The 27,792-nt window shown below is 41.6% G+C and overlaps 1 protein-coding gene across 4 annotated transcripts in view; it reads left to right on the plus strand.

The window, feature by feature from the left end:
• MAP3K4 (mitogen-activated protein kinase kinase kinase 4) overlaps nt 1-27,792 on the plus strand; it is a 98,824-nt gene that overhangs the window by 23,051 nt on the left and 47,981 nt on the right. For all 4 annotated transcript variants that reach the window (XM_060241877.1, XM_060241885.1, XM_060241894.1 and 1 more), the window contains exons 2-10: nt 3,866-4,056; nt 11,555-12,864; nt 19,433-19,675; nt 22,394-22,540; nt 23,575-23,732; nt 25,263-25,379; nt 25,727-25,826; nt 25,930-26,013; nt 27,113-27,379. In XM_060241877.1, the coding sequence (XP_060097860.1) occupies nt 3,866-4,056; nt 11,555-12,864; nt 19,433-19,675; nt 22,394-22,540; nt 23,575-23,732; nt 25,263-25,379; nt 25,727-25,826; nt 25,930-26,013; nt 27,113-27,379 (2,617 nt within the window). The remainder of the gene's footprint in view (nt 1-3,865; nt 4,057-11,554; nt 12,865-19,432; nt 19,676-22,393; nt 22,541-23,574; nt 23,733-25,262; nt 25,380-25,726; nt 25,827-25,929; nt 26,014-27,112; nt 27,380-27,792) is intronic.

Here is a 27,792-nt window from a genome sequence, read left to right on the forward strand (position 1 = left end):
ACTGCCCCTTGTGGCACCCCACACACTAGTGGGTGCCTCCGGGACCGCTCTCCCCCAATTGCCACCCTTTGTCCCTGTCCATCAAGGAAGGAGGAAAGCCACTGTAAGGCCAACCCCCTAATCCCTGCATCGGCGAACCGGTGGGCCAGTAGCTGATGATCGACCGTGTCGAACGCGGCCGACAGGTCCAACAACATCAGCACCGCCACGCCGCCTCGATCCAGATGCCGCTGGAGGTCATCTACCAAGGCGACCAGCACTGTCTCCGTCCCATGGCCTGGACGAAAGCCGGACTGGTGGGAGTCTAAGGCAGAAGTGTCATCCAAAAAACTCTGCAACTGTAGCGCCACTGCCCTCTCAATAACCTTACCTAAAAATGGTAAGTTCGAGACCGGTCGGTAGTTCGCCAATTCGGCCAGATCTGCTGTACTCTTTTTTAAGAGAGGGCGGACCATGGCCTCTTTCAGAGATGTTGGAAATTGCCCTTCCAAGAGGGATCTATTTATGATATCCCGTACAGGATATCTGAGCTCCCTCTGGCAAGATTTGATTAGCCAGGAGGGGCATGGGTCAAGATCACAAGTTGTAGGGCGTACAGTTGAGAGGATTTTGTCGACTTCCCCAAGACTAAGCGCGTCGAAGTGATCCAAGGTAACACCAGAAGACAGGCACGGAGCCCCGGGTTCTTGTACTGCATTCAATGTGGCAGGAAGGTCCTGGCGGAGCGACGAGATTTTATCTGCAAAAAATTTCGCAAAAGCCTCACAGCCTATTTCCAATTCTCTCATGTTTGGTCTGCCTTGAGGCAGAGTGGTCAAATTCTCAATTATCTTAAATGTGCCGGGCGCGAATTTGCAGATGCAATCCTAGCCGCAAAGTAATCCTTCTTTGCGGCTTTGACTGCCATCTCATAAGACTTCATAAACGTTCTATAGGATGTTCTTGTCGCTTCGTCACGAGTATGCCGCCACCGCCTCTCTAGTCGTCTGAGCCCCTGTTTCAGTTGGCGTAGTTCCAAGGTATACCAAGGAGCCAGCCTACTTCGGGGGCGCAGAGGACGCCGGGGTGCAATCTCGTTGATGGCCCTGGATAGCCTGTCATGCCAGGTCTCTACCAGGTCATCAAGGGAATTGCTAGGGGGCCAGGGGTCCCGCAGAGCCCTCTGGAACCGCTCAGGGTCCATCAGACTCCGCGGGCGAGCCAAATGTGAGGTTGGATGTGTGTGTTAAGTCAATTTTGACTTCTGGCGGCCCTACAAATCAATGACTTCCAGAACATCCTATCATGAACAGCCTTGCTCAGGTATTTCAGACTGAGGGCTATGGCTCCCTTTATAGAGTCAACCCATCTCATGTTGAGTCTTCCTCTTTTCCTTCTGGATATAGACTTTAATTTCTAATCTGATTTACTTAGTGCCGAATGCTAGGAGCTCCGTGAATGAAGGGCCAGGTTTCTCCTCCTCCAGAAACCAGGTGTGCTAGAAGCCTGATTATTATTTCTGAGGGGAGAACCACTTGGATGAAATAGCATGTCAGTCTAGAGCAGGGGTCCTCAAACTACGGCCCGCGGGCCAGATGTGGCCCACTGAGGATGTTTATGCGGCCCGCCGGATTATGGCAAAATCAGACCGGAAGTGACGTTCGACCTAAACTCGTGTTAGCAACGCACACTTCCGGCACTGGGCTGAGGCGGCGGAGACAGAGTGTGAGGTGATACCGAGGTGAGGTGAGTTCCCAGGCCGGGGTGTGTGGTGTGGGGAAGGGAGAGAGATGCAGAAGACGGAGAACTTACGGCCCGCGGCCTTGTACAGTAACGGCAGTCCGGCCCTCCAACAGTCTGAGGGACAGTGAACTGGCCCCCTATTTAAAAAGTTTGAGGACCCCTGGTCTAGAGCTTGAAATATCTTGGTTCAAATCCCTATTCACCCATGACGTTCACTGGGTGACTTCAGGCCAATCATTTTCTGTTATCGTGGCATTCTTTGTAGAATCGCTGTTAAGATCAAATGAATGATGGGAGAATAATATACTGAGCTCCTTTTAGGAAGGGTGAAATAAATATGTTAAACAAATGGGGATGAGGTTTATGTCTTCTGTATGTGCCATTTTCCCTACTTGAAGTGGCCACATTGAATCAGTTTTCCCTCACTAGGGCAAACATACATGTACCTGTAGGATTGCTACAACAAGATAAATAGCAGCACTGCATATCTACATGGAAACTGGGAGTTTGCAACTGGTTCAGTGGCCACCTGTAGCGTATTTGACTTGTCAAAAAAGATTAGGTCTATCAATCGAGTTTTTTTTAAGCTAGCCTGGCCTAGCGGTTAGAATGTTAGACAAGGAATGGGGAGACCTGAGTTCAAGTCCTGATCTGCCATGAACTTTTTGAAGGAAGGGTGGTGTGAGAATGTAATAAATATAGTATTTAGAAGAACCAAAAGGGATACTTCCGCTGAATGCAAAAAAAAAAAAAAGTTTTGTATGAAGCAGCTTTATTTATTTATTAGGCTTATTTTGCCCTTTCCCATAACGGGCTCAGGGCGGATCACAACATAAATTGAACAATAAAAACCTACGATTCAAATTTAAACAATACAATAAAACCAAAACAGTAGAACAATAAAACGAAACAAGGTGCATCACCGACAGAAAGGGCACATTTCACAAAATACAACAGTTTTTTGGCCCAAGAAGAAGTGATGGTGTTAATAATCAGATTCAGCTTGTGCAAGCAGACCTTTCCTGCTTCCCCTACCCCTCAGCAGCTGTTTCTAATCATGAGAAAATTAACATCCAAGCCATTGGACTCTTGTGGAGTAACAGCCATGTGTGTCAATGGGCTGCAGTAAAGGGGGTGAAATAACTCCCATCTTACTACAGCCCCTCCATTCTACATGGGCCATGGCCTGAGGTTCACACAACACTCAGTAATGGCTTTTCTGGAATTGATATTTGCAGGAACTTGCTGGAGGACAGGGACAAAAAAACCGTTCCTGTGACCTTTCCCTATCCATGGAAGGTGCTGATGGTTGTGGACTCTCCCTGCTTTCCCCTCCTACCAGCAGCTTTTTCTGACCCCAGAAAAGTTAGTTCTTGGGTTCATGGAACCTGTGCAGATTAGTAATAACCATGGGCTGCAGTGAGAACAAGGAAGGGAGTGAAATCACTTCCTGTTCCATCATTGCAGCTGTGCTGACAAGAGACAAGAAAGGCAATAATCCTTGGGCCATGTGGAATTGATATCTGCCAGAGTATGCTAATCTTGCACTCTGTACAGCTGTGTATCAGACAAAGGGAGCATTGACTGTCAAAAGGTTATACCCCAAAAATCTTGTTTGTCTCTGGACTCGATCTAGCTCTTCTATTGCAGACCAACATGACTACCCTCTGAAACAAACTTCTGTGTATGCAACAGTTTTCTTCTTAAGCTGTTGCTGTTCCTAGATGTAGGGCTACATGTGTTCAGCATGTACTGTACAATTCTAGTTCTTGTACCACTATCTTGTGGTACAATAACCTATGATAGCTGCTCTTCTAACAGAAGGGAATGTATACGGTAATTCATTTCTGCACTTCTATGAATATCACCATTTTTAGCATTCTAATTTTTGTAGGAATTTCTTGTGAATTGAATTTTACTGTTAGAATATTATATAAGGCAAACAATACATGAACAATCCATACCCTTGTCCAGCAAAAGAAAGAAGAGTGTGTCCCATTGGAGCTTGAGGGAAAATGGTTTTGTTGGGAGAGTTTTTGTATGTTGCATGGGAGTACACAAAGTTCACAGAGTTGGGGTGGAGACACATTAATGGGCTACCTGTTATAAACTGACCTTTATTTTTACTCCTTCTGCTGCTCAGGCAAGAGTGCAAGTCAGAAGATGTCACTTGCAGAATCTCCGAATCTGATTCTGAAGAGTTATCTGATGAAGCAAATGCTGAAACTTTCTATGGAACTTCTCCTCCTAGCACACCACGGCAGATGAAGCGCATGTCAACAAAGCACCTAAAAAATAATGTTGGGAGACCCACTAGCCGTTCCACTTTGAAAGGTATTGTGTGGGAATTTTTATAGTTCAAAAGACCAAAGCCCTAAGTTGTAGAGGTTTTCTGGTGCTGTCAGATTTCTCAGTGAATTTATATAGGGCAATTAAGTTGAAGCTGTCATTATTTCTTTCTAGTATTTCAGTTTTAGGAAGTAGAAGTCTGTATTGCAGGAATAACAAGGAGGGGTGAGTGGGTGGAGTTGTTTTACTGTCCGTCTCCTTTCCCCTCCCCCCATTTGACACTTAGTAACGAACAGGAACATGTAAAACTACCTTATACTGAATCAGAAATTTTGTATATTAAGGTCAGTATTGTCTACTCCAAATGCAGGAGCTCTCTAGGGCAGTGGCTCCCAACCTTTTTGGCACCAGGAAGACAATTTTTCCACAGACTGGTGGGGGATGGCAGCGCTGGCATTTTTGCTGCCCCAGGCTGCCCCCCCGCCTGTTCCCCATCCCTGTCCCCCATGGGGGTCTTTAAATGGGGGGGGGGGGAGACTAGGGCTGCTTCTGCCACCTCCCCACTAGGTGGTCAGGCAGCAGAAACAGCCAATCTGCCTCCCCCTCCCATTAAAGACCTCCGCTAATCAGCTATGTATAAATGAGGGATAGGTGAAGGTCGCAGCAGTGTTGCCCCTTCTGCCCACCCAGGTTTCAGGTGGACAAAAGAGGCAGTGTGGCCTCACTCCAAGGCTCCCTCCCTTGTAACATCCCGGGCAGGTGAAAAGGGCGATGCGGTGCCTCACTCCAAGGCTGCCTCACAAGGGGAGGCAGCTTTGGAGTGAGGCCAGGCTGCCTCTTTCATCTGCCTGGGTCCTGGGCAGGCAGAAGGGGCGGCAGGGCTGCTCTGCCTCTCTCTGGAGCTGCCTCCCCTACAAGGGGTGACAGCTTCGGAGCAAGGCAATGCTGCCTCTTTCATCCACCCAGGTCCCGGGCAGGTGAAAGGGGTGGTGCAGCACCTCTGCCTCACTTTGTGGCCTGGTTGCTGTTGACCATGGATTGGTACTGGTTCTTAGCCTGGGGGTTGGAAACGCCTGCTCTAGTGTCTCAGGTAGAAGTCTTTTACGTGTCTCTCTACTTGAACTTTAAAACTGGAGATGCCAGGGGTTGAACCATGGACTTTCTGCATTCAGAGCAGATACTGCACTGTGGAACTATGGTCTTGTAGGTCTTTACCTCCTACCTAATCCTTTAAACTACTAAAGATTGAATCTGGGACTGACTGTATACAAATCAAATCTTCTGTCTCTGAGCCAGGGACCCTAGCTTGTGTGTGCCAATTTAGTCTGAGTCCCTCTACCCTTATCACTTTAGCTTTTAATGGCCAGGCTTTTGTGTGAGGGTCCTTGCTTTTCTATTTAGTCTCCATAGCTGATGAGGTGTGACGGAACTATCAAATGTTCCATTGGGAGGGGGCAGAAGGCCTAAGGTTGCTGCATTGTACCATTGCAGTGCACTTGAGAAAACAGAGAGTTGGATTGAGGCTATTAAACAAAAGGCATAAATAGTAGTAGTTAACATTCAGTTTTAAGGGCAAAAATAATCCTTTTGATGCATGAGAAACAGCTAATATGCATCTGATAAATGAATCTGACTGCTCCTGTAAGCATTAGGGAAAATCCCCCCCCCCCAGTTCATTATGCCCATATTCAAACACTTTTTAAAAAGTATCAATATAGAAAACATATTTGACTGTTATTGAGTGGATCTATATGCACAATGTTAGCATTGCAAGGGTTTTTCCTGTGCTGTATCGTAGTTGAGGATTGTGTCTAAATCTCATACTGTGCCTTGTACCAATGCAGCATCCCAGTCAGTACTGTGATAGTCTACATGTTTCAGTTGTAGTGAGTCAAGTCTATGACATGTATTCTCTGCCAGTAGAGGGTTGGTGACTATCTGCTGTATTGCACAAACTGGACAGAAGTCATAGATGTGTGCTCAATGCAAGGAGCTCCTGGTTCTCAGAGAATGGTTTTCACTCTCGAGGCCAAGGCGGCTGACCTGGAAAAGCAGAGAAGCATAAGACTCTCAGAGACTTGTGTCCCACTCTGAGAATAGCAGCCCCACTGCTATCAGGGAGCATGAGGGTCAAGGGGAAACAGGGCGCTGTGCTGATAAGGGAAATGTACCCTCAGAAGGAATCCCTTTTTCAGTTGGTGAACAGGCATCCTTTTGCACCAATGAACCATCCCTGGGCTGGGAGGGAGGGGTGCTCTTGGTAATTCAGTCTTCAGGCATGTATATAGATTGGTTGTGAATCTGCATACTGACCACATAGTGACTTGCCTGCCTGGTGCAAAGGCAGCAGACATTACACATAGTCTAGATAGGCTGGTAGACAGTGCTGGGAGGATCCGGTGGTCATGGAACGTGTTGACACCAATGATGTGAGAAAATGTAGTTGTGTGGTTCTGGTGGAAAAATGTAGGCTGCAAGGTAGGAGATTCAAGGCCAGGACCTGCAAGGTAGAAGTGCTGCCTGTTCAATGCACAGGGCCAGATAGGCAGGCACAGATTAGGAGTGCATGGATGAGATGATGATGTAGGGAGGAAGTGTTTAAGTTTGTTAGGCACTGGGGGGCTTTCTAGAACAAGTAGGACCTGTATAAAAGAGACTGCCTCCACTTGTCCTGAGAAAGAACTAGGTTGCTGGCGCTTAGCCAAAAAGGTAGCAGAGCAGTTTTTAAACTAAATCTTTGGGGAAAGCTGACAGATTAAATGTCTCTTGTTTGGGATGGCTCAGATCTAAGAGATGAAGGAGCAACTGTTACTGTTCTAGAGATGAATGGATTAGGACAGGCCACTGAGAGGGGGACAAACAATATTGGCTGCCTGACAAGGTCTTGAGGCCACAGGAAGAAGGTAGCAGGCCTGCTGTGCCTGGGAAATTATAGATGTTTATATACAAATGCTAGAAGTGTCCAAAGTAAAATGGGGGAGCTGGAATGCTTCGTGTCAGAGGAGAACATAGACATTGTGGGCATTTCAAAAACTTGGGGGGATGAGGATAATCAAAGAGATACATTGATTTCTAGATATAAATTATATTGGAAGTACAGGGTGGGCAGGTGGTGTGGCTTTGTATGTCAGAGAGGGCATACAGACCAGTAAGACTGGGAGCGTAAGAGAAATAGATTCACATAGAAATGCTATGGGTGGAAATAGTGTGCTCAAAAGGAAGCTTAACTCTGGGAGTTTGTTATTGGCCACCAGATGAAAGGTTAGAGGATGATTTAAAAGTAGCAAAAAAAATTAATGAAAGCAACTAGACGAAATAATTGTGTTGTAATAAGTGATTTTAACTATGCAGAGACTGATATGTTTTCAAGTCAAGAAAAAGAGATTGGGTTTCTAGATATTATCAGTGACTGTGCCAGTGAGTGGATGGTCACAACCTACCAAGGAGAAGGTGTTCCTGAGGAATGCTGAAGACTTGGTGAGAGATGTAAATGTGATAGCACTGGTTGGAAACATTGACCATAATGCATTTATGTAAATAGGGAGTTGTCCCAAAGACCAACACAATCACATTTAACTTTAGAAGGGGTAATTTCTCTCAAATGAAGGGGCTTGTGAACAAAAAACTGAAAAGAAAGGTAAGGAGGGTCAAATTGCTTTAGGAAGCTTGAAGACGATTTGATATGATCTAGAAAATTTAGAAAGTTGACTTAAAACTACATAAAATTGATTTAAAGCTATAATACTAGAAGCACAGATACAATGTATACCACAAGTTAGGAAAGGTACCAGTAAGTATTTAAAAAGGCCTGTATGGTTAATGAACAAAGTAATGAAAGCAGAAAAAAGGAGGATTAGTTTAAGTGGTGGAAGGCTAGTCCTAGTGAGGTCAATAAAAGAGCACAGGCTTTGGCAAATAAAATGCAGGTCAGTGATCAAACTGGCAAAAATATGAGGATCATATTGTAAAAAAAAAATTAAGACTAATAATAAAAATTTCTTCAAATACATTAGTAGCAGGAAACCAGCCAGGAAGACCAAGGGGCTAAAGGATTACTAAAGGATAATAGGAAAATGACAGAGAAGTTGATTATTTTTTATTTTTTGCTTCTGTCTTCACTATCAAAGATGGGAGATGCTTGCCTGCTACAGAACCACTGATTTCAGGAAGGGTGTTGAAAGACCTATTGAGGTGATGAGAGACGATGTCCTACAGCTGATGGTCAAATTAAAAACTGACAGATCACCAGGTCCAGGTGGCATACATCCAAGAGTTCTGAAAGAACTCAAATTTGAACTTGCGGATCTCATGACAAAACTATGCAATCCGTCATTAAAATCTGCCTCCATTCCTGAGGACTGGAAGGTAGCTAATGTCACCCCCATCTTTAAAAGGTTCTAAGGGATATCTGGGATATTACAACCTGGTCAGTCCAGTGTCAATACCGGGTAAGTTAGTGGAATCTGTTAAAGATGGAATTAGTTAATATATCAATGAACAAAAGCTACTGAGGAGAAATCAGCATGGATTCTAAGGGAAGATCTTGTCTCATTAACCTTTGAGAGTTCTCTGAGGGGTGAACAAACATGTGGACAAGGGTGACCCAGTAGATGTTTCCAGAAATCTTTTGGTAAAGTTTCTCATCAAGGACCCCTAAGTAACCTAGTCATGGGATATGAGGACCAGTTCTTTTGTGGATTAAAAATTGGTTAATTAATAGGAAACAGAGATTGAGTATAAATGGGCAGTTTTCACATTGGAAGATGGTAAACAGTGGAATACCACAGGGCTCAGTACTAGTTTCGATGTTTTCTAACTCGTTCATTAATGATTTTTAGTTGGGAGTAAGCAGTGAGGTGGCTAAGACTGCAGATAACACTAAGTTGTTCAGGGCAGTGAAAACCAGGGAGGACTGTGAGGTGCTCCAGGGGGCTCTGTTGAGACTGGGCATCCATGTGGTAAATGAGGCCCAACATAGGCAAGTGCAAAGTAATGCACATTGGAGCCAAAAATCCCAAGCGTACATGTTGATGGGGTTTGAACTGGCAGTTACTGACAAAGGTAGAGATCTTGGAGTCATGGTAGTTAACGTACTGAAAATGTGGACTCTGTGACTGCAGTAAATAAATTTAAAAAAAAGGCAAATGCTATGCTGAGGATTATTAGGAAGGGACTTGAAAACAAATCAGCCAGTTATCATAATGCCTTTGTATAAATCTATGGTGTGGCCTCATTTTGAATACTGTGCAGTTGTGGTCACGGCACTTCAAAACAGATATTAATGCACTGGAAAAGGTGCAGAGAAGAGCAACTGAGATGATTAATGGGATGAAACACTTCCTTTATGAAGAAAGATTAAAGAGGTTAGGGCTCTTTAGCTTGGAGGAACGACTAAGGGGTGACATGATAGAGGCTTACAAAATTATGCATGGGACAGAGAAGGCAGAGGAAAAAAGTACTTTTCTGCCTTTCTCACATTACAAGAACTTGTGGGCACTCAATGGAATTGCTGAGCAGTTGGCTTAGAACAGATAAAAGGAAGTACTTCACACCAAGAGTCATAAACACATGGAATTCACTGCCACAGGAGGTGGTGGCAGCTGTGAGCATAGACAGCTTCAAGAGGGGATTGGATCAACATATGGAACAGAGGTCCGTATAGATGGAACTCTCTGTCTGGGGCAAGTGATGCTCTCTATTCTTCGTACGTGGATGCGGGCAACAGTAGGAGGGTTTCTAGTGTCCTGCCCCCACTGGTGGACCTCCTGATGATACCACTGTGTGACACAAGAGTGTTGTACTGGATGAGCCACTGTATTATGGCATAGGGAGAAAAAGTTCTCTCAGTCCACTTTCTGTTTCCACTTAAGTTGTTGTCTTCCGTAAACTGAAGAGCTCCAGACTCTTTGTTCTTTTCCTTTCTTTGTGGGGGAAGAAGTTAAAGGAGATTGTAAACTTCTCAGAGAGAAGTGTGGGTTATAAATCTGCAATCGTCTTCTTCCTCCCCTTGCTCCTTTCCTCTTCTTCCTCTTCGTTCTGTAATACATGTTTTGAGGTTTGGTGACCAGAGCATCCACAGTATTCCTAATGAGGCCACATTATGCAAAGGCTTTACAATATTGGACATTTAATTTTCAGTCCCTTTCCTGATAATCTCTAATACATACTTTGCTTTTTTGCTGCTGCCACACATTGTCAACATTTTTTTCAGTCTGCCCACTATAACCCCTTTCACTGTCTTGTGCCAGCGGGTGAAGACTTTTCTGGCATTCCTTCGTTGACACTCCTTACTGCTCATGTGCATGTGTCTATGTCTATGTGTTTGTGTTTGTTGAATTGGTTGTATTTTTACATGTAAATGCATTTTAAAATTGATTTTAATGTTTTTACTGTTAATTGCTTGGTCAGGCTGAACTGAGTAGAAAGGTGGTATATATAGTTTTAAATAAGTGTATTGAACATTTACCACATTGTTAGCTGCTCATGTAATTTGAACAGATAATTTTGTAGGTCTTCACATTCCTTTTTGATTTTCACTGGCAAGATATGAGAACTTGTTGATTTTCTGATAGCTTAATCAAGGCCTCCCAGGTCTGAAATCCTTCCTCTCTATGGCATCAGACCTTGCACTCTTTGGATTGCTGCTTAGTCACTGATTCTAGCCACCATATGCAGCAAAAGAGATAATCATTAAGATAAGTAAATTCTTATAATTACAATTAGTACCACAGAATGTTTCTATTAGTGTGGTTTTTGAGTTAAACCTGTTATTTAGAAAGATTCACAGTATAATTACAGCTGCCTTTAGTTGCAAAGTGACTCAGCATTGTCTTGATGCTTGGGAGTGAAAGGCGTTTCTTTTGTGCCAGTTAAGACTATTCAGTACAATATTTTTGTCATTGTAGTAGGCTTTAGTTTCAGCTGAACAATGAGAAAAGTCATGATTGAAAATCATAAATTTGTGGTATTTAAACAAGTTGCCTAAAATATCTAACATTTTTAACAGCAGTATTGAGCTATCAATTAATTTACCAGGTGGAACTTTTGCAGATAAAATCATATAAGTATATTTTATATTGGAGACTCTCAGTGTGATGGTTATTTTGATTGTCTGTACTGTAGCCAGTTCACACAATATTGCTTTAATATTTTACAAAATTTATAACCAGCCTGTCTGCCTTCATAAGGGCCACCATGGCAGCTAACTAATTAAAACATACAAAATAAAATTATGTTTTAAAACCATTAGACTCCCCTCCAAAAACCCAATTAAAACAATTAAATCAGAGCTAAAATACATTGGTAAAGAGAATGGGCAAAATATTTGAGTATTGCATTTTATGTTTTAAAATCTGTTGACTTCTGATTCCTATACATAATTGAACAGATCTGTCAGAAATAGGTATATACAGGAATACATGTAACGGAATGTATAACACATTTAGAATTGAAAGTTTATGTGAATAAAAGAGATAAAGGTAGTGTGAATAAAATAAAATAGACTGGTGGAAACAAACTCTAATTTTTTTAAATGATTTTTCAGAGAAGATGACCTCATCAAACCAGCTGCCTAACAAAGACAACGTCAAAACCACGGAGAACACAGAAGAGCACAGCTATAAGCAGGGGAAAAAGATCCGAGCCACCCTTAGGACAACCGAGCGGGATCACAAGAAAAATGTACAGTGCTCATTCATGTTGGACTCGGTTGGTGGGTCCTTGCCAAAAAAACCGATTCCAGATGTTGATCTCAATAAGCCTTACCTCAGCCTTGGCTGCAGCAATGCTAAGCCTCCAGTATCTGTACCTGTGCCTATATCCAAAACCACACGTCAGACTTCTCGTACCGATTACCCTGCAGACCGTTTAAAGTTCTTTGAAACCCTACGGCTTTTGTTAAAGCTTACCTCAGTTTCCAAGAAAAAGGACAAGGAACAGAAAGGACAGGAAAGTACCTCCTCTGTTGAATTAAATCGATCCAATGAACTAATCTGGCTTGAGCTTCAGGCTTGGCATGCAGGCCGGAGTATTAATGACCAAGACTTCTATTTATATACAGCCCGCCAAGCCATCCCAGATATTATCAATGAAATTCTTACTTTCAAGGTGAACTATGGGAACCTCTCCTGTGTAGGAAATAGAGCTAGTCTTAATGGTACATCAGGAGGACAATGTAAAGCAGCCCATGGTGCAAGTGCTGTGGGCTATGCAAGCTACCATGAACACCTCCATCGCCAGCGAGTCTCGTTTGAGCAGGTAAAGCGGATAATGGAGCTGCTAGAATATGTAGAAGCACTTTATCCATCTCTGAAGGCCCTTCAAAGTGATTATGAAAAGTATGCTGCAAAGGATTTTCAGGACAGGGTGCAGGCACTCTGTCTCTGGTTAAATATTACAAAAGACTTAAACCAGAAGTTAAGGATTATGGGGACTGTTTTGGGGATCAAGGATCTCTCTGACATTGGCTGGCCAGTGTTTGAAATCCCTTCTCCACGCTCATTCAGGGACAATGATCCAGAGGATGATAGGGAGACCTCGGGGACATGCACAGAGAAAAGTGAAGATGAAGAACAAATCTCTGAAGAGAATCTGGACTTTCAGGCACAAGACTATTTGTCAAGGAAACTTGACAGGCTTGAATCTGAGGATGACTCAATCTGCTGGGTTGTTACGGAGTGCAGTGGTGAGGCAGGTTGCAGCAGACACTGTTTGACCTCTATTTATAGACCGTTTGTAGATAAAGCACTGAAACAAATGGGCTTGCGAAAGCTAATTTTAAGACTGCACAAGTTAATGCATGGTTCCTTGCAAAGGGCTCGAATGGCATTGATAAAGAATGATCAGCAATTGGAGGTAGGTTTTCTTGGGTAACTTATGTTTGCTGGTAAGAGGCTTTTAATTAGCAGTCTCTCCATTCTTGCATGTTTCTCTTCAAGGACAGTTCTAATTGTGCATATATGGTTGATGTGTCATCATATACCCAATCATGCATATACCCAAATGTGTCATTATATATATGATTCTATGATATACCCAGTTAACCAGCCAACTTTCTTGAGCACTGTAGCTCATATTGCATACAAAAATGTATTGCATATAAAAATTCTGTACAGTACTTCCTTCTCTACCATGTTGAATATCCAGTAAGCACAAATCCTGTCTGAGATCCAGAGAAGCCATGGTGCATACACTGCTGGCTCCATGAAGCACTGGATTCTTTGTTATCTTTAGTCTGTGGATGCAAAGATCTTTACCTCCCACCACCATCCTTGACTTATAGTAGATGCAAGATATGTAAGGGTTCAGAATGGTAGACTGATCAGAAATGAGGACAGGTTTTAAAAATGGAATGCTTTGTCTTAGAGTTGATTTTCTTTTCTTGAGGTATGATATATTATGGATTTAGGCGTGCAGTCCCATGGCATACCTAAATCCATAGTATACTATGAATTTAGGCATGCATCCCAAGCCCGGCAGCAAGCTTCCCTCCTCTCTCGCTTGGACCTGGCCACGGTAATCCATGCAATAGTCACCTCCAGATTAGACTACTGTAACTCACTCTATGCTGGCCTACCCTTGAGTCTGACCTGGAAGCTTCAGTGGGTCCAGAATGCAGTGGTATGAGTCCTGACGAAAACGCCACGGATGGCACATGTTCTACCTGTGCTGCACCAGCTACGCTGGCTGCTGGTTGAATACCAGGTCAGATTCAAGGTTTTGGTTATGACCTTTAAGGCCTTGAGCGGTCTGGGACTGGCATATCTATGGGACTGCCTCCTCTACTATGTCCCTTGAAGGACAATATGCTCTACTGGTCAAAATCTGCTGGTGATCCCTGGCCCTAAAGAGGTCTGGTGGTTCTCTACAAGGACCAGGACTTTTTCAGTCCTGGCCTCAATGCTCTACCAGAAGAAATCAGGGCCCTGAATCAAAAATATTCCTAGAATATGGCCAGTTTTGAGAATTCATTATGTGGGTTTTGTAATATAACTTGGCACAAATCTTCTAATTCCTTCTCTATCCCCATTCATTTTCTCGCTGATGTGAAGATCAAAGTATCTACGGAGTATTCTAGAATGTGCATATTCTTCACTGAGCAAGATGCCTATCCAAATGTACTTTCTGGAGATTTGATATCCAAGAGAAAGGTGTCTGACGTTTGTGATTAATGTCACTTATTTGGTAAAACATTAGTTTTAAACAGTAAACTGTGCATGATTATAGTAAACAGGGATGCATTATTGTAGTTCATGATTATAGTAAACAGGGGTGGCTCATCCACTAGGCAGCCCTAGGCAATTGCCTAGCATGCCAGTGGTGAACGGGCACCAACCAGCCCTACCAGGTTTCTTCTCCTTTTGCCCAACTGCCGGTGGCATCAGGGTCTGCCCCAGTGGGCAGCCTCCTCCCTTCTTCTTCCCTCCATTGCGGGTGGGTGTGACCCCAGCTCTCTTCCTCGTTAATTTGCCTCACTGGGTAGGGGCAGAGAGCCAGTAGTGGTGGCAGCCTTTCACTGTGGTGAGAAAGAGGGCAGATACCTTTCCCCCACATCCCTGTGTTGTGGGAGGCAGCCAGTCCTGATAGTAAAAAAAAAAAATGAGTAATATAAATATGGTTATGATGAATGTCTCATTGTAATTGCATTGTCAAGTTGCTTTTTAGATTTTTTAAGAGTGGTTTCAGATTGATTTGAAAAGCTGTATGATTGTATAATTGAAAAGCTGTGTGATAGTATCATTGGAAAGCATTTCAAATTCTCCCTTATACTTTGAAGCAGTGTTTATTGTTCCTGAACTTTTACTACATCTTCTTATGGAAAATAACTGTCTTCCTATGTAAATTGGCAAAATGATCTCACAAGGAGAAAATCTCCCTTAATGTATAAGCTGTTTTTCTGCAGTTCAGATTTTTAAATTGAGAAAAGAAGTTAGTTTTACTGTTACGGCTTGTATTTTAACTGTCCAACGATAATGTGATAATTCCAGTGACAGAGTTTTCCTGCTCTTTCTGTAAAGAATCACAGGTATAGGAAATGAAATTACATTGGTTGTCAAGAAATTCATATTATTGTATTTTGGAAACGGGGGTGTGGAGTTGAACAGCAAAGTTTAAAGAAGATTGATATTCTGACTGGGTTCACTTTCCAAACTAACTTGTTCGTTAGTTGGGATTGGGATGGAAGCAAATTGTATTTTATAGAATTATTTAATTGAAAGAATTCTAATTCAGGTAAGTTTTCACTTTCATTCATTTTACAGTGGTTTTTCTAAAAAAAATTATATTAGTCTAACCTTTTCACAATTGGATTTTTTCCTGTGCTTGCCATTTAACTGGACACATAAGAAATATAACGAAAGTTAGTACAAGGAAATTCAATTATTTGAACTGGTAGACTTAGAAGGGTGAAACTTCGGTTTACACTGTATGTGTTAGTGCACAAATGTGTGCTTGTGATATATAAAACAACAAAAAGCTTTGCAGGCATGTGATTTTTTTTTTCTACCACATATGAAAGTTAAGATATTTGCTGAGCAATCATGATTTTTTCCATGCCTGCAAAACTGGCATAATTTAGTTGGTAATCTAAATACCAAATGATATATTTTAAAGCAAGTGTGTCATAAGTGTGGCCTATGGGCTGCACCCACCTCACCCAGGCTTTACTTAGACCCAGGGCTCTTTTCTCCTCCCCATCCTGTCCTACCCCTTTGAAACTCTGAGGCTGCTCAGGTTCTCAGCTCTTTCTGCCTTGTCTTTGCCAGCTTCAGCAGGAAGCTCTTCTGGGCCTGCAGATTTGCTAAGAAAATGTGGAATGGATTTTCCATTCCCGTCTCTCTGCCCAGATAGACTTTTACTTGCAACGTTTTCTGTGCTGCAATGTATTTCAATGGAGTGGAGCTTGTTTCACTTTCTAGTATTCATATAGCCAGTTGGAGCTGTTGCTTGCTGGAGTGGTCTCCTTGCAAATAAAGGGTTGACACTTCTAGCCAGCTTGTCTCTGCTTAATGGACCTGAGAACTGGTGCCTAGTGAGTGCTAACCTGAGAACCCACAGTCAAAAGGGTTACACTGGAGAGCCATTGCCAATCTGAGCAGACCTGGTGTTGTGGGGGAGAAGCTTGCAATGCCCAGCTATTTCATGTTTTCCTAAGCCCAGAACATTTTATATTTTTGATTTATATTTTTAGTTTCTGTTGTGATCCTTGTGATTTTTCTTCAAGTTTTGTTTTTAGAATTGCATTGCCAAATCCCACTGTTCCCCCCACCTTTCTATTTTTTTTAAAAAAAAACCCATGAGTTTTAAGCACGTTTGTATTTTAAGTTAAAACATAATATCTTTAATTGTGTTTGTCTGTGTACTTTATAAAGTTTATATCTCTGCTACCTGGCATTACATTTTATGACATATGTGGCCCGGCCCTAGAAAGTCCCATTTATTTTAGATCTGGCCCACATAACGAATGAGTTCGAAACTCCTATAAAGGAACACAGCATAGCAGCAGCACTAAAGCCCATAACAGTATGTGCCTGAGATACCAACATGATTAGTTGATGTGACTTCCTTGTTAGCCATGAATCAGAGGAACCAATCTATATATCGTGATACTATTGCATCAGTGTAATGTCACCTCTTGCCTCTTCCCAATACACTCCAAAAATATATAACACAGCATAATGCCCTCAACTCCACGAACTGTTGTGGTGTGTGCAGTGGGAGCACCATAACTGTTATATTCCAAGGATCTTTGTGAGCAGGGGGTTCAAGATTCCATATCTCATACAGACTGTTAAAGAGCTAAAGTTTTGACAGGACCATACACCAAAAAGAAGGCCAGCAAGTGTCTTACCGAGTTCACTTCTGCAAATCACCTAGAAGAGGAATCCCAAAAGAAAACTCTTGGCTTCCCCAAACAAGGGGTCAAGTGCCATTGGAGGAACACGGTTTCAGAAAAGGAAAGGAGCCTTTTCTGCAAGCAGAGACAACATCTCAGAAGAACAGCCAGATGCACACTTGGTCAACATCTGCAATACATAGAATCTAGGCTTATTAAGTGGTAGTGAACAAGCGCTCTTCCAGTTCCTAAGCCTCATCTTTATCACACCTAGAAGAAGAAGAATTGCAGATTTATACCCCACCCTTCTCTCTGAATCAGAGACTCAGGGCGGCTTACAATCTCCTTTATCTCCTTCCCCTACAACAGACACCCTGTGAGGTGGGTGGGGCTGGGAGGGCTCTCACAGCAGCTGCCCTTTCAAGGACAACCTCTGTCAGACTTACAGCTAACCCAAGGCCATTCCAGCAGGTGCAGGTGGAGGAGTGGGGAATCAAACCCGGTTCTGCCAGATAAGAGTCCACACACTTAACCACTACACCAAACTGGCTCTCCCACACCAAACTGGCTCTCCCAAGCATTTGACTTAGGAAGAAAGTATAGGGGATTTACAGTGGTTTCTGTTCATATATCTGGACTGTGAATCCTGCAAGACAAAAAGGGTCAAGCACTTGTTCAGCTTCAGCAGTGGTTCCAGTAAAGTACCTAGTTCTTAGCCAGGAAGATGGTTGTTTCTCCCAGTGCCTGGTGAAAGCTTCCTTGCTTATTTACTGCGTCTATTCCTATGTTAAGCCATTGAAGTATGATAGATTCAGATTCCTCTCTGGTGCTTGTATTTTCAGAAGTAGTATCTGTAAGGGTTCTAAGTAGATAAGTGTTAATATTTCTGTGTTCATTGTCAGATTTGTCTGTTTTTGCAAATGTCATTTCCCACCATCAGTGTTTTCACTTGAATGCTCTTAAGTAGTTTTGACATGAGGATGTAGTAGTATAGTCCATGCTATGGGTCCTGTCATCTAAGATATGGTCTGTCTGGATTTTATACAACTGATGGTGTGCTGTGGCTTGCTGCAGGGGTAATCAAACTCATATGTGCACTCACAGCAGGGAATGACTTTTTTTCTTTGAATTTAGAAGAAGGAATAGGATGAGAAAGGCAGAAAGCCGTTTAGTTCATGTCTCTTAGTTACATACAGTATTTTATTTGGATGAATTCAGTTTAATAGTAAGCTTTAAAAATTTATGTCAGTAGAATCATATAGATCAAGGGTGTCAAGCATATGACCTGGGGGGCCAAAACTGGCCCATCCAAGGCTCTGATCCACCCCGTGAGCAACTAGTGCAAGAGAGGGAAGGAGGGAACAGAAGGCAGCTCAGGTGGAATGGCCAGAGCCACTCTGATCATGGCTCCAGCATGGCGGAACAGCTTCATCTGCAGCAGACAAACAGAGCCCCTTCACTTCATTGACAGCCTCACTGTTAAGTTGGGAGCTGCTGCAACCACATTCATGCCTGCTCAGGGTCCAAGGCAAGGTTATATGCCTATCTGCTCAATCTGCAGCTCTGGTGATGCTGGCAGCCTTGGCTGGAGGCAGCCACTACTGCATGGGCATCTCCAGGCTTTGCTTGGTCTGGGTCTGGCTGTGCATGTGGCTCACACCTAGGCCACCGCCCTCCACTTCTGGGTGGGGGGGTAGAGTTAGCTCAACTTGTCTTCCTTGTCCATGTGGCTTGGGGGAAGGGGGAGCTAACAACATTCAACAGTTTTGCGTTTTCACCTCAGGGCCCGGGTTCATAGCATTGGTGGTTGAAGTGTGCTAGAGAAGGGTACCTTCTCCAGGCAGCACAGAGGCACCTGCTCAGTGCTGCACCAGTGGCTGTCCAGTCTGCCTGCATGGGTTTTCCTCTGCATCCCCCTGTCCAGCCCATGGGGCCTTGTGGTGAGTTCAGGGCAACTCAGAGCTTATCAGCTGACATCCTTTTAAAGTTTGTATCTCTGGTACCTGGCATTGCATTTTATGACACACAGGACCTGGCCTCAATGAAGTCACATTTATGTCAGATCTGACCCTTGTAACAATTGAGTTTGGCAAGTTTTGTTATCTTTAAAATTCTTCATTGAAGAAGCGGCAGAAACTTCATAGCAGAGCACCAAAATCTTTGAAATATTTGACTTGAAAACTGATAGATCAATGAAATGTCCATTTTAAATGACACTTCAGCACACTGTGATTCAGAAACTGGTATAGACAGCTATTCCCTTTGCCTATGTCAAGTCTAATATTGTGTGTGTGTGTCTAAGGACTTGCATATACCTAATGGGATTTTGGACTTCTGAAAAAAAAAATTACTATCAACATCTTATGGTGTATTGGAAACTAGTTTTGAAATTTGCCCACATTTGGTTAATGCTATTTGGAGGAAACTTAAATGCCCTGCTGAGAATGCAGTGATGGTTGTATGATTCTGTGAATTATGGCCTCAAACTGTAGTCATAAAACAGCAGGTCTGTTAGGGAGTTGTCTGCTTGGATGACTGGCAGTTTAAATCAGACTTTGTTTATTTTATTGTATCTCTTTCTTGTTACAGTTTTCAGAATACCCTGATCCCATTTTATGTTCAGATTACGTGCAGTTGTCAAATTCTCCACCTTCATCAGATCAAAAATGCAGTACTGTGTCATGGGAAGAGCTGAAATCAATAGATTTACCATCTTTTGAACCTGCATTTCTGGTTCTTTGCCGCGTCCTTCTCAATGTCATCCATGAGTGTCTCAAATTAAGATTGGAACAGCGGCCTGCTGGAGAGCCATCTCTCTTGAGTATTAAGCAGGTTTGTTTGATCTGTTTTATTGGCATTCTCATCTGTCCATAGTAGTTAAGATTGTACAAACATGTCCTAAGTACAGATAATTAGAAATAGTTAAGGAAGATTATCTGTGGATAATTTTAACACCTTGCAAACAATTTTCCAATGATTGGGTTTACCAACATTAATAATTGCATCATGTGTCTCTTCTGCCAAACTGCCTACAATGACAAACCTTTTTAGAAGAATAGTATGTTGTCGTTTCCATTTCTAGTAGGAATTAAGATAATTATTAAGGATACTGTGAATAGTAAATAATTTTCATATCTGTAATAAAGCTGACAAAGAATTACATTAGATAGCAAAACATATATAGCCTAATTCATATATGTGTAATGAGATTTACATCTCACCCTGTTTCAGCAGTTTGATTGAATTATAAGAAAGCAAGAAAAGATTTTCCTGCCCAGAAGGGCCCAGTCTGAATTATGCAGAGAGCCACTTTACCATGTGAAGCTATTGATTCTGTTCTGCTTTTTATTTAAAGGCCACAGATGGCCTCTGAGAAGTTAGTGTACCGGCTACTTCTTAAATTTTGTACCCACAGCTTTCATTCAAAGAACAAACCTTAATCCCTCTTTACCTACATTTCCTAGATTTCAATGAGATAAAAACGTGAAGAAAAGTTTTACAGGTTTTTTTTAATGCAGTAGGCTATAGGATAGTCTATGGGATTTGAGCCTGGGCTAGTTGGGTTCAGTTTCTAGTACTGGTCATTGTTCTTTCAGTTTCCATTAAAGGTGACCCCTATGTCTTACGATTGTTGTGAGGATGAATGAGAGAAGCCTTGCAAAATGCTTGACAAAATTTGCGGAAATCATCTGTATACTAATAGGCAAATTGGCTACTTAAATCTAGAGACTGGATGCGTGAAGGACCAAAGACTGACTTTTCAGCAAACCTGGCAAATGCCTCAGGTTTGCAGGAAAATATATAATCTAAAAAGCAATTAAAAATACACTGGGCAGTTACAAAATCACACTCAAGAATGATAAACAGAGCACCTGTAGCTTTAATAAACAGGCTCTCAGGAGCTGTTGCTGTTAAATCACAAAAGTTCAGTCAGCATTCCAGGTTTGATATCTGCTTCGTTTGTGTCAGTAAAAGGTAGAGGATGGGGCTGTTTGGCCTTTTGTGGAGGGCTGATTGCAGCCAGCCTAATGGCAACTAGGGGTGTGCAATTTTTTTCTTGTTTTTTTTTTTTTTTTGAGTGTATTAGACCCAGGAAAATATGGGATTCCTGGAAAAGATTCCAATACCAGTAAAGTATTCGGATCTGGGATTTTTCAGAAATACTGAATGGGGGGGGGGGAGCAGTAGGCCTGAACTGAAAAATGTTTGGAGTGCGGGGGAGGGGGCATTGGCAAAGCCACTAAAAAAAGTTGAGAGGACTGTCCAAAAGAGCTCATCAAGAAGCTGATCCAATGGGAAGAGTTCTCCCATTGGAGCCCAGCTGATCAGTCTAGTTTGGATTGGACTGGCCAACAGGGCCCGCCCAGGAGCTAGGCAACCCAGTTTAGACTGAACTGCCCAACAGCCTGCCAAACAATTCTCCTCAGATGGGGCTCTGCTGGGCGGCCAAGTTTAGGCTGGACTGCCCCAAAGAGCCCATCCAGAAACTAATCCTGTATGGAGAGTTCTCCTTGCAGACTCGGCAGGGTCTCTGCTCGGTAGCTCAGTTTTCAGGATTTTTTTTCTGGTCCTCCTGAAAATCTTGAATACATTTGGGAAGCCAAAATGTACCTGAAAATACAGATAAGGTCTTTTTCAGGTATATTTTCAGTTCAGGTAAATCTGAATGCACACCCCTAGTAGCAATCATAAGCAACTTGATACCACGTGAATTGCTTAACTCACTTTGATCTAGCTGCTTGCTATTGATCTGCAACAAATACCCCCCAAAAGGCAGTGCAATGTAGTGGTTAGAATTAAAGACTGAGACCCTGAATCCCAATTCTGCTGCGGAAACTAACTGGGTGACATTGGGCTAGTTACACATTCTCAGCCTAACTTGCCTTACAAGGTTATGAGAACAAAATAGAGTGGAGGAGAATTATGTAAATTGTATTGGGTCTCCATTGTGCAGAAAGGTAGGATATAAATGAAATAAAGGTAGGATATAAATGAAAGATGGAAGGCAGATAAATGGTGAATTGTGGGTGGGTCTGAAAGAGACAAAGTAGGGAAATGTGAGGATATGGGTGTTTCTAGGAGGAAGAAATGAAGAAGTAGTAATATGGAGAAGCAATGCAGGAGAAAGTGAGGTACCCTCCTCAAGCCTTTTCAGGTTCCCCCACCACAAATGGGTCTCACTCAGCAGGCACTATGCAACTGGAACATAGTTTTCCTAGGGAAAGGCTGGCAGGAAGTTGGATAAACGTAGGTTGGCTGATGGATGGGAAGGAGACAGGAAAAGGGAGTGGCTGTGGGTGCTTTCAAGGAAGTGAAAGATGAAATAGTGAGGGAGAGGGAAGTGATATGCCCCCTTCAAGTCCCAGAAGTTCCCCCTTTTGTAAATATTAATCAGCTGTGTACAGCCAGCTTCACTACTATAGTACTTCATGTGTTGCATGATCCTCTTCTAGGATGAGCAGGCTGACCTAGATTACCACAGAATCCATTAAAATCCATGACTTTTGCAAAACACCAAATTGATTGCTGTTATGGATTGTTCCCTTGCAGCTAGTGAGAGAGTGTAAAGAGGTCCTGAAAGGTGGCCTGCTAATGAAGCAATATTATCAGTTTATGTTACGTGAGGTGTTAGATGATTTACAGAAGAACAACCTCAACATTGATTCTTTCGAGGAGGACCTGCATAAGATGTTAATGGTATGTAGCAATTGATCATATCTCATAAGTGTTCAATCCCTCTGACTTTGATCTTATAATCTTTTTTATTTTATCCTCATTAGCTGACAGTTTCCCTAGCCCGGGGTAGGGAACAGTGGCTCTCCAGATGTTTTTTGCCTACAACTCCCATCAGCCCCAGCCAGCGTGGCCAGTGGCTGGGGCTGATAGGAGTTGTAGGCAAAAAACATCTGGAGAGCCACTGTTCCCTACCCCTGCTAGCCTGTAACATTTTTCTCTTTTCTTTTTTAGCTGTATGGCAGATAATGGGGGATTCCCATGTTATGATCGCTAAGTAGAGTCTGCAGAATCTCAATTCTGATTTCTAGCCTTCATTGACAAATGGCCAGTTTCTGCCAATATGCTTAAAGATGTTTTACTCAAAACGTGGATTATTGCAGTCAGCAACATTCTCTGTCATTGGTTCGCAGAATGTGTATATTTTTTGTTACAGTATATTGGAAAAGTCATTATGACTGCTTTAGGAATAATCAACAAGATGTAAGTTCCATTGAACCCAGCGGTACTTGCTTCTGAATGATACTTAATATCTAGTGCAAAATACCTCTCCACGTAAGGGGATCTCACTGTAGGTACATCTGGATTGGATCCCCTCTATAAAATTAACAGATAGGTGAAAGAAAATACCAGATATATCGTATAAATTTTCTCGTAACTGTAGTTTGTGATTAACAAAAGTTATGATCCCCTGATACAGCTAAGGGGGATTCACAGTCCATCATCTGGAAGGACTTTTCTAAGAGGAGAGAGTATTCCTGCAGTTATTTTTATTTTGAGATCTCAGCATTTGTTGATTTTTGTGACTGTTTCTAGAACCAAATAGTGTGCATACAGGGCTGGTATCATGTTTGAGGAAGGGCAGAGGCTGTGCCTAACCAGTATTTTCTGTTTTTAAGCCGTGCCTAAAAACATTATTGTATTATAGGCAGACTCTCTGGCATTTTGTGGGCTTAATGTAAGACAATTGTTTGAATTGTTTGTCCTCCTATTTCAAGGTTTATTTTGATTATATGCGAAGCTGGATCCAAATGCTACAGCAGTTACCTCAAGCATCTCATAGTTTAAAAAATCTCTTGGAAGAAGAATGGAATTTCACCAAAGAAATAACTCCTTACATAAGAGGAGGTGAAGCTCAAGCTGGAAAATTATTCTGGTATTACATTTTATTACTGTTATTCTTATGCAGATTAAGCTTAGAATTTAATTGGTCATGTGATATTATTTAAAAATTGTTTCTTGGTGGAAGTGTTTGTGTTGTTTTTCATTTTAAAGGTAGAATTAAGACTTTTAGAAATGCTGCATTTATGGATTCAGATTACTTGTTTTGTCAAAATTAAAAAGTTGGTGGTAAAACATGGTTGTTTTTTTTAAAAAAATAATTTTATAGCCAATTTTTCTCATTGCTACTAAAGGCTGATCACAATGAATTCAGGCAACATAAGGTATTCCATAAACAATGCAATAGGAGTAGGATTCCACAAACAATGCAATAGGAGTAGCATTGCAATGTTACAGAAACAGTGTAAAAAGAAAATATCAGAGATGGTATATCAATTTAGCCCTTGAAGAACTAGTCCGTCCTCCGTACCTGGTGGTCTGCATCTCAAGTAGGGGCTGCAGCTGGACTAGCATGAGTTTTGCAGTCTCTCTAGCAGGAGAATTACTTCCATTCTGTCAATACAGCTTTTATTGTTTGTTTGTTTGTTTGTTTGTTTTGTTCTCCTTCACCTTCCTTTTCTGGGAAGTTAGTTCACCCTGTGTATTCCATGCATTCTATAAGCTGAGCTCTTTTGAACTCTGTCGGTGTGCATTTTCTGTGTAGGGAGTTTATTATGCAGTTTTTTATTTTGTTCATATTGTCTTCTTGTTGTATCTACCTCTTGAACTTCACCTGTCTGGATCTGATCCTAGAATAATGGTATAGATGTGTTATTATAGGCTTTTGTCTGGGGGAAGGGAGGATTTTGTGAATATTTGACTGCACTTGTATATCATTTTTAAAAGTTTAATTAAAAAAAAGACAATGCAAATAAAATTTCCCACTGATTTTTACAAACCTTTTTTTTTTAAAGGCAGCATTTATGTGTTTTAAGATACTTGTTTTGCCTCATTTCCTGCACTTTAGCACACAAACATGTAACGCAGAGTAGGCAGGGCTGCCATGTCATTGTGCCCAAAGATTTCCCATTGTGAAGAGTAAATGGCTTGGATGACCAAGGCTTCTCAACTGCAGTTCTGTACATGTTTACTATATAATACAATTGAATTAATGATGAAGAAACAAATGCGTGGTAAAAACATCCTAGATTACCTGGGCCATGGCCACTCTGCTGCAGCTCTGTAGTAATATTTGATTTGATTAATAACATCAGATAATCTATGAAATGTTTGACTCCTGGAATATAATCTGTGAGGAGGAGACATTTTGTAGCGCATCACTTCACGTTTTAACAGGTCTGCGTACATGCTGTGTTTGTCCAGTGCATATTATGTAGAAATTAGCTACACCTAATTGATGCTTTTTCTGATGCTTCTGATGTTGGTAAAAGTGGAAATGGTATGCCTGAATTAATTTGTGTATGCCTCACTTTAAAATACTCTTAATATTAATGATTCTTTAAATTATTGAGAAGTCTTGGTGCTTAACTTAAAGAAGTAAACATTTATTTCAATTTTCTTGCAGTGACATTGCAGGAGTGCTGCTTAAATCAACAGGAATCTTTTTGGACTCTGGCTTACAATACAGTTGTGATGAGTTTTGGGCCAGTGCTGATGATAGTGCTGCTTCAGATGAAATCAGGTACTCCCAAATCTTCAGAGTTTTTCCCCGATCTCATTGTCTTTCGTTTGCCATACAAGATACACTGTCCCTTATAAAGATATTTTTAAATGTGGGAAAGAAACAATCTGCATGCTTTAAAAAAACTTGCTGTTTACAGATGCTGTCAAGTGCTATATGTTGCATGAGGCATGAGAATTATGTATTGTTTCTCTAATATTTTGCATTTCTGAGAAGGATGGGGGCATTTTAGCTGTCCTGGGTTAATTTTGAATGGGTTCATTTTTTATCTTGTTTTCTGTATATATAGTCTAACATTTTTTCCTACTAAACTGTTGAAATAACTGCATTCTGTTCCATTTTTATAGGAGGTCTGTTATAGAGATCAGCCGGGCACTGAAAGAGCTGTTTCATGAAGCTAGAGAAAGAGCCTCCAAGGCTCTTGGTTTTGCCAAGAGGTTAAGGAAGGTAAAAATTGAAAGGGTTTCTAAATACCATTAGAATTCAGTTGTCTTGACAATCATAACAGTGCAACTGGAGAAAAAAGCCTCTCTCATCTTGTTATTATTAGGACCTTGAAATAGCTGCAGAATTCACATTGTCTGCCTCAGTGCGTGAGATCCTCAGTGCCCTGAAAACACAACAGTACATGAAGGTAACATCAGCACAAGGGCTTAATCTTAAATGATTAAATGCAGAAGTATACCAGATATGTTCATGTGGTTTGTCCTTCAGTAGGTTTTGTTACAGCATTGGTGAACCTGTCATATAGATTGTACCACTTCAGGCTGCAGATTGGGGCTTATATGGGTAAATGCTGCTCCATATAAAAAGTTCATTGTACATGGAAAGCTGCTGTGCCAGTTTACTACATTTATAGGATTCTTTCTTTTATGTGGAGGCTAAGGGTGAAAGCTAACCAGTATGAGCTGGTACAGAGAATGGTACCAATAAAAAAATTAAGTTATTTTCACCTCTGAAAGAAGCATATTCAGTTGTGTCATCCCCTCCCTGTAGCCTGAAGTGGTATACTCAAAACACAAATTAATACTTCCTTGAGAACTATGACTAGCTTTTGCATTGCAGGGTGTGAACAGCAGCCCTCTGTATGGAATTTGTGATGAAATGTGGCTGTGTGTTTAAAGAAAAGATGCAAACTTTTCTGGATCCTTTGGATCCTCTCACAAAAATTTGAACCATGAGGAAACAAAATGAGCCAAAGCCACTAAGCAATCATGCAAATAGTGATTTGCTTTATGTGTGTCTCATGCCCTTGCTCAGTAGCTTTCAAGGAATGGGAGTTTGTCTTTGCAATGTTGGGAAAGAAATTAATATAAGTGCAGTTTGGTAGCATGATTGCAACTTCACTGCTGAAGTTTAACAGGCATTCCCTTTTTGAATGATTTCCTGTGTGTTTGTTTATATGAGAAGAAGCATTCACGGACATGAATAAGAGTTGGTATTCATGTATTGTGCAGGATTCAGCAGAAGGGAATGTATTTCCAAGGACAGTACAGCTTCAGTGTCAAAGCAGCATGAGCTTTCTCACTGCCAGATCCTTGGGAAACTGTCTTCTCTCTCAATGCATGATCTCAGTATTTCTGAAGGGAATGAAAAAAAATCATTTGTACTGTTCTTTTTCCCATGGGGGCCACTTTATGCTTGAAGAAAATTCTCTTTCCTCTCTGAAATCTCATGGGTGAGGATTAGGACATTTCTAGGTGCTAATAATTTGAGCCATATTCTTTCTTCAGGTGCAGATCCCTGGACTTGAAAATGTACAAATCTTTGTGCAAGAAAGTCTTGCAGGAGAGAAGTCTGTTATCTTGCAACTGCTTAATGCTGCTGCAGGAAAGGATTGTTCAAAAGACTCGGATGAAGTTGCAGGTGAACCCTTCTTGCTGATGACTAAGTACAGTGATAAAGGTCATGAAGGCAATGACAGCTGGAGCAAATGGGAAGGACAGCTTGTCAAACTAATGCCTCAGGTGGAAACAATCGATACACTGAAAAATATGCAGGCAAGTATTTTCTGTATTAGTAACCAGTTGCTGGACTTCTGATTTATGGATTACAAACATTTAAGAGATGTTCTGTTTTTCACAGTTAGATCATAATTCAAGTATTAATACAATATTCAGGGTACTTGGGAATTTGGCTTTCTATTTGCTGTTGTCTATTCTTGCACACTCTTAAATGGGTTTAGTTTGCAAAAATTCTGATGCTGTTTTTCTATATTGTGTGGGTTTTAAGAATAATGTAAATCAAGGTACCATAGAATTATAGAGCCTCTGGCACCTTTGTTACCATTCTCATTGATTTCTCTTGTCTTTAGACAAAAATGTCAAGTCTCCAAGCTTTCTTTGCTGAGTATATGTGAGAGAGGAGAGGGAGAAATTGAAATTTATTTCATTTATATTCTATTATTCTCCTC

Source organism: Heteronotia binoei, chromosome 1, assembly GCF_032191835.1.
Source record: "Heteronotia binoei isolate CCM8104 ecotype False Entrance Well chromosome 1, APGP_CSIRO_Hbin_v1, whole genome shotgun sequence".
Taxonomy (NCBI): domain Eukaryota; kingdom Metazoa; phylum Chordata; class Lepidosauria; order Squamata; family Gekkonidae; genus Heteronotia; species Heteronotia binoei.